General features: G+C 43.2%; 1 protein-coding gene across 6 annotated transcripts in view; it reads left to right on the top strand.

The window, feature by feature from the left end:
* frmd4a (FERM domain containing 4A) overlaps nt 1–18,532 on the top strand; it is a 108,240-nt gene that overhangs the window by 15,899 nt on the left and 73,809 nt on the right. For 2 of the 6 annotated variants that reach the window (XM_029114889.2, XM_029114890.2), the window contains exon 1: nt 8,674–9,072. The exons of 2 other annotated variants lie outside the window; for them this stretch is intronic. In XM_029114889.2, the coding sequence (XP_028970722.2) occupies nt 8,980–9,072 (93 nt within the window). In that variant the 5' untranslated portion in view covers nt 8,674–8,979. Of the gene's footprint in view, nt 1–1,147; nt 1,668–8,673; nt 9,073–18,532 lie in introns of those variants that run through there. 2 more of the 6 variants (XM_029114894.2, XM_029114896.2) reach the window with 2 other exon arrangements.

The following is an 18,532-nucleotide window of genomic DNA, read 5'->3' on the forward strand; positions in this document are numbered from 1 at the left end:
TTACAGTATAAGAAAACAGTCAACTGATCGTATTCTCATACAGATGACTTTGGGAATAGATAGATTAATTACCTTTGACAATTGTGTATTATATATTAGCATTGTCCGCATTTTGCAATGTTTCGATTCCATCTTTGTCCAACATTCAACATGCACATGCTCGGCCCCCCCCCCCAACATAAACCTTGTTGGGGGTCGGTCGGTGACCGTAGGACTTAGGGGTTACACGTCATCACGTCTGTTAAGGACTAGCAGTTTTATCATGTGGGCGTATTGCTAAAGTGGGCGTATTGCTGAAGCACATCGTTCTTCCGCAGTGGTGTGCCCTATCCCTGGTAAAGCCTCTGGGTTTAGGGCTGTCTCAGTGTGACTCACATCCTGCTGTTTATCACAGCATCCCCCTATTTATGTCCCTTTAACCCACATACACCCAACCCACACACACACACACACACACCTCCCTCTCTCTCTCTCTCTCTCTCTCTCTCTCTCTCTCTCTCGGTTTTAGATAAGTCAGTGCTGGTTAAAGGCAAATAAACATTTGGGTTTATGACATTCCAGTGACATTCCAGAGATTGCCACCAAACAACGACTTATGCTGAAACCACCACTTTCACCCCCTCTCTGTCATCTTGTTGGGTCCTAGTCCTCCCTCACACACCCTTCACATTCTCCTCCCAGCTCTGGCATCCCTGGCTTATCTCCCCGCATCCCCTCCACCACCGTCTCCCGTCACCCACGTTACATAAGCCTCATGTTACAGACCCAGGACACACACAGAGAAAGCCTCCAGCCATCCCTGTTTGTCTGGGAGTGGTGGTGTCCAGGCCTTAATGAGGGGCCACAAAGGCCCATTGATAGATGTCCAGTGTTAAGGGTGCCCCAGCCAAGAGCGCCCCGGACGGGCATCAACTGCCCCGGGCTCACCCTACACACAAAGACCTGCAGTGTGGATCGTGACCCTGAAAGGAAAGGCACAGATAGAGAGAGAGAGAGAGACAGAGAAAGAAGGAGAGGAACTTTGAGCAAAGAGGGAGGAGAGAGAGAAAAAAGGATAGGCTCATTAAAAGGCTATGAGATGATGTGTGTTTCGTACAGCCTCATTCGTCCTCATCTTCTCTCCTCCCTCTCTTCTTCATCTTCCTCTCCATCTGCTATCTGCAGTGCTGAGTCCCAGTCTGACCCGTGCTCAGTTCTCAGAGGATCCGTAGTGTTGATCAGAGAAGAACATTTAGATGGTACATATCTTTTCTGCCGAGACACAGTCGGGCTGATATGGAGACACTTCTTCATTGGAGAAAGAGCTATTTGTTGAATATCGTTCTCGAGAGTTGAGCTTCTTGTGGACTTGTTCTTTGGATGTAGATGTCTTTGGTATTGCTGCTGAACATTAGGTCTGTATGCTGTATTGAGACATTCTGTGCTGGACATGTATGACATTGAATTAAAATGACTATTATTGATTTGTTTTAAATCTGGTCTCAAAAGTTCCTGTGTTCTATATGAACAGAAACACAAACCCTCTGTATGCCACACGAGCGGTCAAAGTTCTATCAAAAGTTGTTGTGAACGGGTTCTAAAGATTGTAGATCGGAAGAATAATGACCCTGGCAGTCTGTCTGGAGGACCTTGAAGTCACCCTGGAACACATGCTGATGGACGTATTTGTAAGTGGACTCTTCCTTTATCAAACGCCCTCTGCAGTCCCTCTTTTCTCCTCTCTCTTGAATTTGATAATGCTCTTCGCCATCCAGTGGTTTGAATGAATAACTTTTAAAAGTAAAAGCCTGTCACGATCCATCCTTCTCTCTATTACATTTTATCTCTCCTCCGTTCCCTTTTTCCTCTATCTATTCTACTCCTGTACTCTCCAGTGTAACTGTGGTTTGGGGCCAGAGGCCGGCATATGTTCTTGTCCCTGCCAGATGTTTGAACTAATCATCACAGAAAAGAGTGAGGTGATTAAACTAGTGTGCTGAAGTGGTACGGACTGTACAGCATGCACAGAGTTTGGGTTAGGTTCCAGTTCTATAATCCAACATGTACTGTTAGATAAGTTATTAGGGGAACTCAATACAGTTACATTAGTGTTTATTAGAGTTTTTTCATCTCATTACACCGTCCTTCTCCCATCATGGAGAGGATGAAAAATGCAAAAAAAAAAGAATTGCATGTTAGTTATCGGCATGTTGACTGTGTTAGCTAATAATTCAAACAAACTAATTGCATAGACAGGCTACCTTTTGATAAAACATCAACTTTCTTTTTTCACTATTTAGTTGTATATTGTACATGTACACTTTACAGCCTGTTTTCTATCATTCAGTTCTTCAGTGATTTCCAAACCAGTTCTCTTATGGTTCCCTCTTTTACCTCTAAATCATACTTATCTATTCATTCTTCATAGTTTTGTAGTACAGGTAGATAACAGCAGCCCTAGAATACATTAAGATTAGAACGATGATAAACCGTGTTCAGCAAATACACAGAACACAAACAACCAGGGTGATGTAATATGACTGTTCCTGGTAGCTTTGACAGTCTTCAAAATGAGTCGTAAGATTCAATCTCTCCTCCACATGTAGGCTGTAGGCATCTGTAGCAGAATAATAATTTCATATTGCATCAGAACTGTAACAGTTGGTTTTCAGTACAACTTTGAAGTACCTGCAACACTGATGCAAGTAAAACAGGGACATTAGCGCAACATTTATATCGGTATGTTTTTCATGAAATTTGAGGTCAGCTATAATGGAATCTTCTGGATATAATGCAGTCTATCGAGTGTTGGGTTCAATGCTGGCAACAACATTTATGTTAAGGTTGGAAGAAGGAGAGGGAGAGTTAGGAGTGAGACTATTATTCATTCCCTGTATGTGAGGTGGAACTGTGAGACAGGTAGAAAACCCTTTCCTCTACACCCCCACACAGCCTCTTTATTTGAATTGATATTTATGTATTTATTCATCTAATTGCTGCAGGATGCCGGAATGTACAGGTTTATATGGCGGTTGGGCATTTTTAAATTAGAAATATTCACACTGCTCTGAGCCATCTGCACCACAACGACACATCGCCATACACGTTCATACTATGGACCTGCACACACACAAACAAGCATGCGCACATGGTTGTATACACACGCAGGCAGTCAAACCTTCACGGCACTCCCACACACTCACACAAACAGCTGTAAGCACTTTAAGGATAGGAATGTTTTATTCCAACTAGTGGGCCATATCGTATAGAAATCCCTATTATTCTCTCATGCAAGTGGTTGTTTGACTTGTTTCATAGCATGCCATTTATTCTGTTTCAGCCATTGCTATAAGCCTGTCCTTTCTAATTGAGGTATCACCTGCTGCCTTGTGAATTTCCTTATTACTTAAGAGGATAATTTACCATTGGATCTTACAGAGCCCAATATAAACATTGACATACAGGAGATTTTGTTAATATTCCCCTTTGGAATATTAAACAAGAGAAGGCATACGTACCTTGGTTTCAATGACTAGTATAAACAGCTGTGCTCCAACAACACCCTAAGACTTATTATATATATATATATGTGTGTATTTATATACAAATTGTAATGGAGAAAGACTAAGGGGAACAGACACAGAGTGTTCAGAACCCTGACATCTCATTTACTAAACCAGAGGGAGAAGGAGAAGCCTAACAATGAAAACATGGCTGGGGCTAGGTGAGGTGGCGTTGCACAGGCCGGCCTCATGCTGGCCATTTCGGAGGGTTGGGTGTGGGCGCTCGAATACTGTTTCCCCTCTGGGCTTTCTTCCTCCCCGGGACAGAGGGTGGCAGACGGTGAAGAGGTGATGGGCAACGTGGCTGGGGGGTCGCCTTCTGCAGCCTCGGCCCACGAGCTGCTCCTTGGGGTGCACTTAAATACCTCCCCCTGACGAGGGCCTGATATGAGACAGCAGTGTAGGGGCGGGGCTGTCCCTGCTGGCTGCCCCCGGAAGGTTCCGGAACCCACCAGCTTTCTTTGGGGGCGTTCATGTAACGCATATGCAGTAGGCTGGCAGATTATATACAGTATGTGTTGACAGACAGAAGTGTAACTGTCATGTTGAGAGTTAATTGACAGATTTCCCCATAAAGGAATGTCAATAAGCTAGGTGAAACTTTTTCGAAACATTGTGCTTGGTTCACCCCAGTGAGCATTCTGCCCCAGGACCTCGGTCACATTAGAGCGTACTGTAGAAGGTAAAAAGAAAAATGCCCACATCGGATTACTGTTCCATTTCTTCGAAGCCAGACCCCCAACTTTGTGTTGCTCATCTCTAGGTTTGAGGCCAAAAACAAATGCATTGGCTTGGTCGCCACCTTTCCTTTCTGGTACCTTTCATATAGACGTCTTATACCTTTCTTATAGAAGTCTTAATTATTCATCCTTCAGTAAAAGTCTTAAAACACACCCCAGAAGAACACACAATGGGTTTCAGGCTTCTGAAACCAAGATATGATATTATTATTATCATTTCCACAACCTTAATGGATGCTATGTATATCAGAATGCAGAACAAATGAAAGAGAAACCTCGGAGATCAGGTCATCTTGTCATTTATGAAGGCTGCCAGTCACATCAGGCAGGAGATAATGGCAATATTAAAAATGCATTCAACCTTCCTGTAGTCTAAGGTTGTTCCCTCCCCTTGTCTTCTCTCCTAACCCTCCCTCTTCCTCATCTCTCTATTCATGCCCAGAGCCAAACTCCATCTCTCCCCTCCTCTCCCCTCCACTCCCTCCTCTCCCCCCTCTGCCACTGCCTTTGAAACCTATACAATTGTTTTTCAACTTGAATATGGCTACAGGATTTTTGTTATTAAGACATGGGGGGATTGTGTGTGTGTGTGTGTGTGTGCTTGCGGATGTACGTGCTTCATCTCTGCTCTCTTCATCACCTTTCTGTGATGAATAGCAAATTCACATATAAGAACATACACACAGCCAGAGACAGACACACACACACACACACACACACACACACACACGGAGAGGAAGAGAGCAGAGCAATGGTCTCCCTGTCCCCTGTGGTGTGGTGAAGTCATTATGAGAGGTTTAGCCCTTGATTTGGGTTCCTCCTCGCTCCCTCAGCTCATCACCCTCTCTCTTGCATACAGGTTGGTTCGTCATTGACTTAAGACAGTGTGAATTGAGAGAATTATGACAACCATGATTTCCACCCCGTTATAATATTTGTAATTATAATATAAAGGGTATTAGAGAAAGATGTTATTTGAAATAGAGCACAAAATATTTTTTTTATTGTCAGTGCATTCATGCTCATAGAATCTGTGTCTTGTTTCTCTTGTTTATTTTTGTCTGGTGTTTTGTGTTGCCAGTCCCAAAGAAATTAATATAAAGCACTGGATTCAATTCAAATATTGACATAGTTTTCAAGCGATGGGGTCCCTATATAACTATACAAAAAGCATTTGTTCACTCGGATATGGTTACACCATGGTCAGGCCATAAAAAGAGGAATTCAGAACAACACGTTGTTAAACCTTATAATGCCAAGCTACCTAGCTGTTATCATCTTAGCCCCTGAAGGCTAAATACAGGAAGCTCTGTCTGCCCTGCACCACAACCCAAGGACACCTTACAATACAAAAAGTGTTTGTTTACTCGATCATAATTATACAACAGACAGGATATTCTATAAATAATAACGCTAATTCCAAAACAAATGTTATAGGTAGATAGATGTTTCATAGTTAGCTGCTAAGGCTATCTAGAGTTGTAAACACATTGATTATGTTATTCTCCTTGTATACTCTTGATTATTTGCTATAATTGTACCTCTGGCTGAAGATCCATGCATATTGGCCAAGCATTGCCCAGAGTGGGGTTGGCATCGTCAGCAGCTCTTTCCTTGTCTCAACATACTCTAGGGGTGCCTACAAAAGTTAACGGAGGTTGTCAGTCACATGAGCATGTTCTCAGAGGCATTGATGACTTTCCGGTTGGACATGCAGTGTGGAAAAAAAACAGAACGACTTTGCACCATTCCTTACAGTAGAAGGAAGACATGATGTGATCTTTAACTCCCCTGAGCTGGTTGGGATTTATTTGACTGGACAGGGTCGTAGGTACAATTATACCACATTATTTTGTGAGACTGATCTGTGTGGGTGTGCGTCATATTATTCATTTGTGTGTATGTATTTATGGTGCAGAATCTCTTATTCTGGATAGTGTAAGGAACCTTAACTGCAACTCACCGAGTCAGCAGGCTCCTCTTTGTCTGGCAAGAGCAGGGAGTCTGGCTAGAGGATATTTCCATAAACATACATACACAACCACACACATACGCAACACACACACCCCAAATAAGCAACCATGGGGATGAATCAGAGAGCCAGCCGTAGGCATTACTGGCTGGGCTGTCAGTAAATTAAAACAAAATAATGCCAAGACTTTACCTTAGGGAATCATCTCTACAACTCAGATCACCAATTCAATCAAACAAAACACAAACATGCATGCACACCAAATCCATTGTTTTTAAGAAGAAATCTGGTGTAATTAGTAGTAATTACTGTGCTGCTTGTTACATAATTTCTCTCTCTCTCTCTCTCTCTCTCTCTCTCAAACACACACACTTTATCTCACACAATCACACGCATTCAGTTCTTTGTGTCTGGAGCTCACCAGGCTGGTTTTGTGGTGATTAGGTTGTTGGGGGGTTGGGGGGTATCAGGGGAGAGTGGGGGTAAATGTACGTTCAGAGAGAACATTTTTGCAGCACTACCTTCTGTGAATGTATAATATGTGCCTCTTGTGATTGTGTGGATTGTTGTCTCTTATGCATGTTTAACTGAAATAGGTCATTGTGCATCTTGCCTGAGGTATTAAGTGTTGTCTTCTATTAAAGCCCCCATGCAGTCTTTATAGGTACATTTTGAATCTTCACTTTACATCTATGTCTATTTATGTCCTATTTTTTCATAAACCGGGTTGTTTAAATACTGATTGGCTGAAGAAAGCCATGTATACCAGGGCTATCAGCCAATCGGCATTCAAACCACCCGGTCTAGAGACAAGCAATGAGGCCCAGTGGGTGTGATATATAGCTTTGGTCAAAGGCACCCAAACAGAGTAAATATCCCTGCATCGCTTTCCAAGGACCTAATTCATTAAAAGGCGTGTGGTTGTATTGAACAGTTCCCTCCATAGAATGACCACATCTTCTGAACAGTAAACCATTTAGGAGCGCCTATTTCATTATTTACTGGTTAATTATGGACACACTTTTCATTTGTTTTCTTCTTGATAAATGAAAAAAATAATAATGACAAAGTGATTTAATTAATCTTGATTCCCAACGTGAGGGACAGTGAATATGGATCTGTGGCTCCCTAATCTTTCTTCTCTTTTAGTTGGTGTCTTGTGGATGCTGCCAGCACTCAATGGCAGCACACACCAGGGTTATATATAGCCCTGTGATAATTCTCATAAAAGCCACATATACACACACACACACACACTCCTGATGTAGGCCAAAGCATTGAATAAATGATGCTTAGTGGGGGTTACTCGTGCAGATGACTTTCTCCAGTGTGGCTGGCACTCAGTTTAAACCAGGATGTGTGTGTGTGATTATATACCATGTCCAGCAAAGCTGCTATTCAGACACCGCTAATAGCTTGGATTTGGGAGATAATAAAAGTCTTCATCTGACATTTTAGTAATATAGCAGACTCTCTATTCCAAAATGGCTTATAGTTGTGAGGGCATATATTTTCATAGTTTTTTTATAAGCACCCTGTGTGGTAATCAAACCCACAACCCTGACATTGCAAGCCCCCTGCTTTACCAGATGAGCTACTGGTCAGCGGAGCCACTTCATCCAGTCCTGGGAGTTCATCCCCCCTAGCTAATCATCTGCCGGCACAGCATTGACCAGCTGATTGAGTGAAGCTGAGCTGTGCAGAGTGATTATGTCAGTATGTCACAGGGACCAGCTGTGACTCCGCCCGGGCCGAGCCCAGGGCCATCCCCTTCAGCCAGAGGGGACCTCCCACTCCAGGGCTTAGTGCTGCCCTCCTCTCCATCAGGACAGGTGGCCTTTATTTCATCGTTTACCACATGGTGCTGTGGACCATTGATTAGTATGATGACTGTGTTTCACCCATGCTGTCTGTAGACCATGGCCCTTGGTAATCTCATTGGCTAAGTATTCAAGCGTGTGTGCGTGTGGTTGTTTGGGTGTGTGCATGTGGTTGTGCAGTTGTCCAGGTGTGTGTGTGGGTGTGTTTTTGGGGTATCCCTGTCAGAGCCCCATTCCAGACGGAATGGTGAAAGCTGGATGTGGGATTTAAAGATAATCTCATCACCAGATGGCAAAACATCACGTCGTCCTTTTGAGGTTACCATGTGACACATTGTACCATAGTGTGTGTGTGTCAGTGGGGGTGTGTGTGTGTGTGTGTGTGTGAACCCCACCCCCACACTCACACACACATTCACTACTCCTTTGAGGTCACGTGACAAGCATGCGTATGCTAATAACAGTGGTAGCGTCACATTAAACCAGTGACCTGGTTAAGCCCCCTGACTAAAGACGGAGAGACCCCATAGGCTACATTAAGAGAAGGCGGGAGAGAGACTCACAGACTGGAGTGGGAGGGAGAGAGCAGAAACAAAGCACACTTTCCCTCACTCACACATAAACACTGTGTGCCAGAACGGCAGAGTGGAGCGTCGCTACCGTAAGCCGAGGAGAATGAACAGTTCGCCGAGACAGAGAGAGAGAGAGGCAGGGACACACACACTATCCTCAGAGGAATAACAGAGAGAGAGAGAGAGAGAGAGAAGACGGGATTGGAACTACTGACATACCCTCTATTTTTCACAGACACACGCTAGCTCGTGTGAGCTGCTTCCAGGCTGGACGGGACCAGACGCAACACACACTCACACACACACACACACACACAGACCGAGGTCGTTGCCATGGTAGTGCAGGGGGCTGTAACGCCAGGTAGAACCCGGAGACTCATGTTGAAACTACCGGTGGGAACGTTACGGAGGAACAGTGGAGAGAGGGTAAGATACTCTGGAATTATTTCTCTCTCTCTCTCTCTCTCTTTCTCTTTCTCTCTCTCTCTCTCTCTTAACCTCTCTCCTTTTCTCTGGCTCCCCGCATGTCTGTTTTAATCCTTTTCTGCTTCTCTTTCTTTTTCTCTGGCTCTCTCTACAGCTCTGTCTGCCTCTGTCCCTCTGTGCTGTTCTGTGTGGTTGGGATTACAATACGTCTTTGGCTAATCCAGAGAGAGTTGGAAGGCAAAAATAATTTCAAATGAGACTTCACACTTAGTGGACTATGAATTTGTGTGGCCCTCTTGCTGCTTGTTGTCCGTCCATCCTCAATTCATAACCAGTTTGAACGTCACTGAGGACATTTTTCTGCAGTTTGTTTGTGTCCTGTTGGGATGCAAATGTGTTAGCCATTCTGTATAGTGCTGTATATAGCCTAGCATAGCATAGCTAATCACTACCCTCAGTGTCCTATCCCGTTTATTGACATACCCAGAACTCGTTTGAGACAGCTGTGACTGTCACTGGACTTCAAGTCTGTTCCTTTCAGTTTGATGCCGATGTGTTTGTTTTTGGTTCAAGTGGAATGTTTGTCTGTCAGATATCAGAACAGGTTCTGACCTGTCATTCACTAACAGTTCAACCTAGATGTTAACCACAGAAGTGAGTGCTTGTGTGTGTGTGTGTGTGTGTGTGTGTGTGTATGTGTGTGCGTGTGTGTATGTGTGCATGTGTTTGAGCGAATTATAATAACAGTTGAAGTCACTCCAGTTGGGCTCTGGTAAAGATAGGGTAGTCCTGACTCCATGATGGGACAGTGATAATAATGAATCATGTGCGTCCTGTGTGTGAACGTGCTCAAATATGTGACACACCTTTAGAGTGACTCCTTTTTATGCCAGAGAATCTGTTCTTAGCCTGTGGTTCCATGGTAGTGGGCCAACCAGAACTTTGCACTGTGTCCCAAATGGCAGGCCCTCCTGTGGCAGTGACACTGTGCTGTTCCTAGGCCACATTAAACATTTAAAGACTGCATTTGGGTCATAAATGTTAGGAACTGCTTGTGTAATCCAATAGAAGAGGATGTATATGAAATAAAGATAGAAAATCTCCCCCTGTTCAATCCATCACATACTGTATGCTGTCACATGTGGGCAGGGTATACCAGGATGAAATGTCCACTATGGACAACCAGCATCTTTTCCTGGGGTGACCTCCAAAAGAGCCCCCAAGGGAGCCCTGAGATGACAAGGGAAAATCATAAAAGCTATAACTCTTAACTAAATAAATAATCGACATAGCACTTAAAATACAGTGCCATGGAATTGTATTTTGACACCTGACCAATTCTCACATATTACTGAATTACAATAAGTACACTTAAATATTATTCTGTGAGATATTTCATTTTTAAATACTGAAAGTCAAACTCATATATTGTAGGACGACTTTGGTTTTATGTTGGAACTAGTGCTGTCAGACAATTAAAACAAGAATGTGTTAAAATGTGCCCCTAAATAAGCCATTTTCTGTTTAAAAACCAGTGCATTTTGTTAAAGATGTACTATGTTACATTATGAACTATGGACAGTACCTGAAATTAAATAAGTAAAGGAACTGTCTTTTCTAAAGTTGGACCATTAGACCAGGGTGTGTCACAGCCTTTACATTTCTTCCCTCAAATTACCACAATAACAGGCAGCTTCTATTTGTAGCCCGTGATCCAACACTGAATTACACCTAAGCTTTTAAGGGTATCGTCTCATTGATGTTTAGGGTAAAATGTGGTTAGAATGGAGTTCAGGTGGGGGCCGGAAAACATTAGCTTTCCTGATTGATGGTTGGCCACAACCAAAAATTACATCCCACTGAACTTCCAACTTTCCAAACATGTTTGTAGATTTTATTTTTGGACTTTTTTGCGTTGATCACTGACAAAAACTCCAGATTAAATCTTGATTTCACATTGTAACACAACAAAGTCAAAGGGGGTGAATACCCTGAGCAACCACTCTATGAACGTCCTGGGGATGAATAAATAGCCATGATGATACTGGAAATGTAACCAGGACAGCAGAGTTAACAACCCTACTCTTATGATGTGTGGCACTATCTGTTCTCCCATCAAGGCTGAACCTGTTTCACTTTAGGGGCAAAGCAGGAGTGGGGTGTTGGCTGGCACATTTTGTTCCAAACTTCTAAGCATAACTTTAACTTAAATGTAACCCTAAACTTAAACCCAAACCTTAAAACTAACTCAATAGCCTATAAAAGCATTTTGAAAAGACCAGTAGGTCTTTTCAAAAAAGGACCAGGGAGAAAGAGAAAGGAGAAAAGGGTAGAGAGGCAGAGTGAGAAAGAGAGAGAGGAATGTTGTATTATACCCTTGACATGAAAACACAGGAAACATGACCTTGTTGACAGGTCTCATTCCTTCAGGATTATAGAGGGCAGCTCAAACAAGGTATGATCTTTACAATCAACCGTCCAAAAGTCCTTCAGTACAGGGTTAATGATATCAGTTAGCATGCCACTTCTGTCTGTTTTATTACTTCACCAAAAATATGATAAGCTTTACTTACAGTTTCATTGCTAGAATGTGCTTTGTTGTATGGTTCTATCTGAATGGCCTGTGTCAGGAGGTTTAAACAGAGTAATCATTGGCACACAAAGGTAAATTTATATTATCATGCTGTTTTGAAGTACACATGCACACACATACATACATACACACACACACACAAACACACACATACACACACTCCTCCACAGAAGAATAATGTCATCCACATCTTCATTAGATTTAGCAGATTACCCGAAACACATCACATGCAAAGGGCGTCTCTTTCAGATTGTATTCTCAATCAAAATCTATCTTTCCTCAGTAGACAGCTGCATGGAGTCACACCCACACAACACACACACGCATGCCCTGAAACCCAAACACACGCAGAAATTAGGGTTGAGCTTCCATCATTTTGGTTTACTTCTGGTGAAGGCTACTGCTGTCTGCTTTCACCATATAAGGCAGTATGTGTGTGTGTATGTATGTATGTGTGTGCGTAAGGTATTTAAGATATTTTTGTGTGAAAAGCTTTTGCCAAGCTTTTAACTGTAAATCTCAGCTGACACTTTTAGAGGGAATTAAAATATAAGCCTACTGCTGTGTTCTGTTTGAAGACTGTCCTGTTCCCTGACAACAGATCCATCGCCCCAATATTCAATATTCAACAAATCGATATTCCACGGGTGGTGTTGTTGACTCTACTACTTGCGACCACCTCACTACCTGGTCGACTAGAGCTTCAGCCTGGCTTCGTTCACTCTACTCCGTCTGTCAGCTCTCCTGTGCCGACATGTCCTATTGGATAGCTTCCGTAGGCACCCACCTGTCCATTATTTATTATATAATGTCAAGGAGAATCAGTGTAATGACTCCTTAGATCAGACTACTGTAGGTCTTCTATGCAGCTATAATCTGGATGAAATGATTGTGTGTTAGTGTTGCACTGAGAGTTTTAACGTTTTTGTTTGAATGGATAGATCGTTTGGAGGATTGTTAGTTCTAAGCAAAAGTGTCCTGATCACATTGGATCCTGTTCTGCTAATGTTACATGCAGCGTGAGGTTGAGGACTAGTCATATATCCTGTCTTTATGTGGTCACATTCTTATCCCTCTAATAACAGCCAGGTTAAAGAAAAGACGACAGGACGAAACTTGTGAAATCGATTACACCTTGAAAGGTTTGCCTTGTGTCTCATTGTCCATCCAGTGCATCTCTTCCCTTCTCCAGATTTCTAGTTCTGTCAGAGAAAACTAGTGGTGAGGGATGATGGTCATTCTGAGTGACGGTTAATTATGTCTAATGTTACATGGAGAACATGGCCAGTTCACGGTCAATGGTTATATCACAGCCAAACATGCCATGCCTCATTTACCACACAACAATGGGGAGATTTTTCTCGGTATCTCTAGACTCCCTTTCTCCTCTACAATCTGTTGTATTTTCTTTCAGATGGACTATATTTCATCAGCCTCTTCTTTCATCATTTACACTTAAATCTATTTTTGTCTGCCCTTGTCTGCTTTTTCTGTCTTTCTTCTTCTGTTCTTACAGCCACTTTCCAATCACATTTCAACCAAAAATGTAATATATCTCAGGTCGTGATTCAGAATATTGCTTCCTATGTTTGTTACTTCACTACCATGACAAGCTCCTCCGTTAATCCACCTCTACAAAACTGAGAAAAAAGAGAGAGAGGAAAACTGGGGGATATGTGGAATAGAGTCAGTCTCTTAGGAGGGGGGAAAACTGCTACATTTCTAACTGGATAGCGCTTCTCTCCTAGGAGACGTCTCTGTGTCATGAGGGTTCTCACAGGTCCATGGGAGGAGGAGGGCCTGAAACACACAGCATGAGGGGGTAGAATTGCTTGTGTCACACACACTCACACACCCTCACATACTCGCACACACACATAAAAAGACGCGCGCCCACAGTACATCTCGAACAATGCTATCGCTGTCAAAAGTAACCGGTCTCATGGTGAGACACGAATACTAATCACTACTCATTACCTTTAACCCCTACTGTCTCAACCAATCACTGCCTTTAATCATTCTGCCTCCTCCAATCAGAGGGAAGGTGAATGAGGAGCAGGGCAGTCATTCAGCCCGTCCAGGTAATCTCCAGCTAATCTCCGCTGGTGTGTCATTTTGATGAAACTTGAATGGATTGTAGAGTGTGTAGGCTCTTGTGAAAATAGTCACTCTCGCATTTGCCAGTTCTCTTGTCAATGGAAGGATTCATTAGGACCTACAAGAGAATGTACCATTTCAACAGACACCTTCTTGGTGCATTTCTAAATCCAGACACTTTTCTGGCAGACTGAAAGTTAGCTGGCGGTAATGTGGTGGCTGTTGGGCCTGGTTTTCTTTTCCTCCACAGATTCCCAGGGATCCCCTCTCTGGCCCTGGGGGTGCTGGCTTTGAATTAGAGGGAGGCGGGAAGTGGGGTGGGTGGTGGGGGGTGTTACCAAGAATGTTTTTGAGGGAATAGCCCCTCCTTACTCTTCCCCTCTTCTGTTTGTCCCACTTTGATCAGAATAACTGAGTTGCCATGGCCGATCCATGAGAACAGGATTTTGCATCGGCCCAGCTACATTGTATAACGAATACAGATACAAATACATGTCTGCTAACTTTGTGTTGGATTCATAGAAAGAGGTATCAGAGCGGTGATGGTTAAAGGGTCCAGACCCGTTCCCTGTGTATCCACTTCCCCACTCCCACTGTGTCCCAGTCCAGCCCTGTGATCTGCCCTGAGTCAAACCGGCCCAGACTTTATATGCTCAAACTATCATGCTCTGTTTTCAGACATGACTATATGGAACCCTGTCACACACACACACACACACCACACACACCCACACACACACCACACACACCCACACCATTGTCTGTGAGGGTTCAGTATGGGTGCTGGGGACTGGGGAAGTTATATAGCTTCACAACAGGATATGAGACCTCTAAATATCTCCAGATATATGAGGTCTTTGTGAGTAAGAGATAACAGGACTCAATGCGCCTCTTCACTGTGAAACTGGAACAAACTGACTCATGCACATCAAGGGCCTATTCATAGACAGCAAGAAAAAGACTGAAAAACACATAGAAAGAGACAGGGAGAGAGACAGGGAGAGAGAGAGACAGGGAGAGAGACAGGGAGAGAGAGAGAGAGACAGGGAGAGAGAGAGAGAGAGACAGGGAGAGAGAGAGAGACAGGGAGAGAGAGAGAGACAGGGAGAGAGAGAGACAGGGAGAGAGAGAGACAGGGAGAGAGACAGGGAGAGAGAGAGAGAGACAGGGAGAGAGACAGGGAGAGAGAGAGAGAGACAGGGAGAGAGAGAGAGAGACAGGGAGAGAGAGACAGGGAGAGAGAGACAGGGAGAGAGAGAGAGACAGGGAGAGAGAGAGAGACAGGGAGAGAGAGAGGGGGAGAGAGAGAGGGAGAGAGAGAGAGAGAGAGAGAGAGAGAGAGAGAGAGAGGGGGAGAGACAGGAGGTGGGAGCGGATGGTACACGTTCTGCTCTAGTAATTCCTTGACCATGTGTCAAGCCATTAAATCTCGCAGTTTTTGATAATTTTCATTGTGTGAATGTGTTTTTGTGCACACGCACGTACGTGTGTGTGTCTGACTTTAGTGTATAATAGGACAAATCACCCTCTGTTCATCCCCTCCCTCTCCATCAAATTTACTCTTCATCGTTGTTGATAATTTCTCTTCATCACTTCAGTACGATCACCTACATGGTACTGAAGTGTATTCTCTACTGTGTCCACGGGGTATGGGTAATATCAGATATTTTTAGGGGAGGTTTGAAACTTCATTGTACCAATGCCCATTGGTTCTGTGACTCGTATGTTGTCAGTGGATGGTCCTCTGAGCTCGTGGTATAATCACACCAGGGGTGGTCTCCATCAAAGTAAGAATGGGAGTCAACTGGGCTCTAGATAAAACCACAGCAATAACAAAAAAACACTAAAGCATAAATGATCTAGGGACCCACTCCAAGAATGCTTCCAGAGTCAGACATTGGCCATACCTGATTTGATAAATAAAGAAAGGATCTATATATTCTATTTCAAAGGGGGTGTTATGAGCTATCGCCCTAATGTACTCCCACCTAGTGGAAGTTACCTGAATTGCAGTACACCAGTTCACATTAAAACCAACTCTCCCATTAAAGGAAAATGGGGCTCATTTTCTCACTTGACCTGAATGTAACTGAATGCATTCTTGCAAACACAAGCAAAAGTTGCACTCTGTGATATTTCATAGCTTTCAAATCATGACAGGAAGTTATGATTTAGGGTTAGGTTTAGGTTAAGGCATTAGGGAACAAGAAACATTGAAAAGTGAAAATGCAGCTCGTGTTGATGTAACAACTTGCATCAAGACAAATCATATCAGACCTTCATCTACATTTAATAAGATCTTGTAACCAACAGTTTTAAAGTGGAAAACTAATAGGTAAATAATCAATAAACATAAATGATTGATGTCTTGGTGGCATAAGTCAGCCTGAATAGGTGTTTCTGAAGCTGAGTCAAAGGGGATCTCCTGTGCACAGCTCTCTTCATGGCAGTCCACAGATTTTCTATAGGATTGAGGTCCTGCTCTGACTGGCTATTCAAAAGACATTGATCCCCCCCCCATCCATTCCTGGGTTGATTTATTTTGTTGAAAGGTCTTCTTCCTGGCAGAGGGAATCAGGATTGACACCAAAAAAAGCTATACATTTTCCCTTCTATCCTGTCCACTGTCCCCGCTGAAGAAAAGCAACACCAAAGCTCTATACCTTCACCACTTTTCTTTAGTACTTTAGGCGATGGCTTTTCGCCAAACATATTTTGGAATGAAACTTTCTACCCTGTCCTCATCAGACTATAACACATTAGTCCACATGGTTTTTGGGAGATGCTCTTACAAAATGTTTGCAAAATATATAATCGGTTGTTCCTTTTGGTGGGTAATGGCGTCCAGGAATACGCACAAAAATTGTACTACGCAGGGAGTGCCCAGTTCCTGACAGAAATGACTGCAGCTCCTTTAAGGTCACCGTTGGTGCCATCTTGGCTCCACGCCATAATGATGGTGATTGGTTAAATGTAAACACAGTTAAAACCCAATTATAAAGGGTGTACACACTTACACATCCAAGGCATTGACAATATTTTTTCCAGGAAATAATTTATTTGTTTTTCATGATTGGTCTTGATTACATCTGTCACATAAATAAAGCTGCATTTAGACTTTTTATATCCACTGTGGGTTTGAATGGTTAAAAGTGTCTGCATTTGTGTTGGTGGCAGGCCTTGTGTAGCTTTCGTTGAAAGGTATCATCTACTGTATCAATCTGGGGATCAGATGTTTATTTTAGTGCTTGTCTCACTGTCCCGGTTAATGACCAGTAGTAGACAGATGTACAGAACTCACTTTGACACCACTCTGCAAGCAGGAAGAAGAGGGCACTAGTGGAAAGGAATAGTAAAGTCTAAGTGGTTTTATGGTCACCAGACACACACAACAGTCAGGAGTCTACAGGAAGGAGTGTCCATGGGTGGAGATCTGTGTTAGGGTTTCTATATAACTTCAGGCTAGACCCATGTCACATGATGGTTCAGGAGTCTGTTGCCCCTAGCAACAGAGGTGTGATTTTTCCTCTGCATCAAGACAAAGGGGTCAGGCTGAGGTCAGGGGATGGCAGTCTCTGCTTGGATGGATTGTTTCCTCTGTGTCCTTGGGCCACAAAAAGAGTTTGAGAGAGAGCACTTTGAGGAAGTTTTACACATTATGTATCCAATACAATCCAAAGGCTGACAACTAAAGAACATGCATTGCAGTGATTTTCAGAGAACACAGTGTTAATGTCTACATATTCAATGAAAGAATGTTTGAAATGTTGGACTCAGAAGTCCAACATTTCAGCTCACATTTCAAATTATTATTCGAATTTTTCTAGCTCCATGCATAGATATTTGGGATTATCGGGAAAGCTGCCCGAACTGACAGAAGGACCCTTATCTATTTCTCCTCACTCGACACTCAAATGTGCTACCTCATCATCTTCTTTATTCAGGGGCCATGCTAATCTTCTCATCCTTTTGTTAAACTACAGCCATGCTTTCCTTTCAACAAATGTAAAACTCTTTACAAAAGACTGTGAGATGTTGTTGACCTGCCTGTCCATTCCTCCTGGCTCTTATAGGGTCTAGCAAAGTTAGATATGTCAAACTAGTGTCTCTGTTCTATCACTATAGTTACTGTCCTGTGACACTCCGCTGCTCATTATTTACAAGATGAGTATTCCATGACCTTTCCCAGGATTCAACAGGACACAGTGCACACAACGTCCTGGGAACGTGCGCACACACACACACCCACACCCACCCACATACACACACAATCACACACACACACACTACAAATATTTACACCATTCCTAAATTACAGTTAGTGAGAGCTGGCCCTCGGTAGACCTCTGAAACAGTTAGACTCGGCTGTGGAAAAAGTAGAACACCCGCACGTCTGGAATGTTAAACATTCCTGAGAAAAGTTGAGTTCTCAAGACCATTTGACATGAGTTGTCCCGGCTCGAGATTCAAGCTTCTACAGCAGTTTATTCTGCCTCCACACATTTCCACCATTAAAAAAAGTTCTATAACCCAAATTAATAACCCCGAAAAAACTACATTTATGATTTTGGATTAAGACCAGCACCATCTGTGGTAGTGAGTGGGAGAAAGTATCGAGGGACAGAGAGTGACAGAGAGTGACAGAGAGGGACAGAGAGTGACAGAGAGTGACAGAGAGGGACAGAGAGTGACAGAGAGTGACAGAGAGGGACAGAGAGGGACAGAGAGTGACAGAGAGGGACAGAGAGTGACAGAGAGTGACAGAGAGGG

The sequence above is a fragment of the Esox lucius genome, chromosome 19, assembly GCF_011004845.1.
Source record: "Esox lucius isolate fEsoLuc1 chromosome 19, fEsoLuc1.pri, whole genome shotgun sequence".
In the NCBI taxonomy this organism is placed as follows: domain Eukaryota; kingdom Metazoa; phylum Chordata; class Actinopteri; order Esociformes; family Esocidae; genus Esox; species Esox lucius.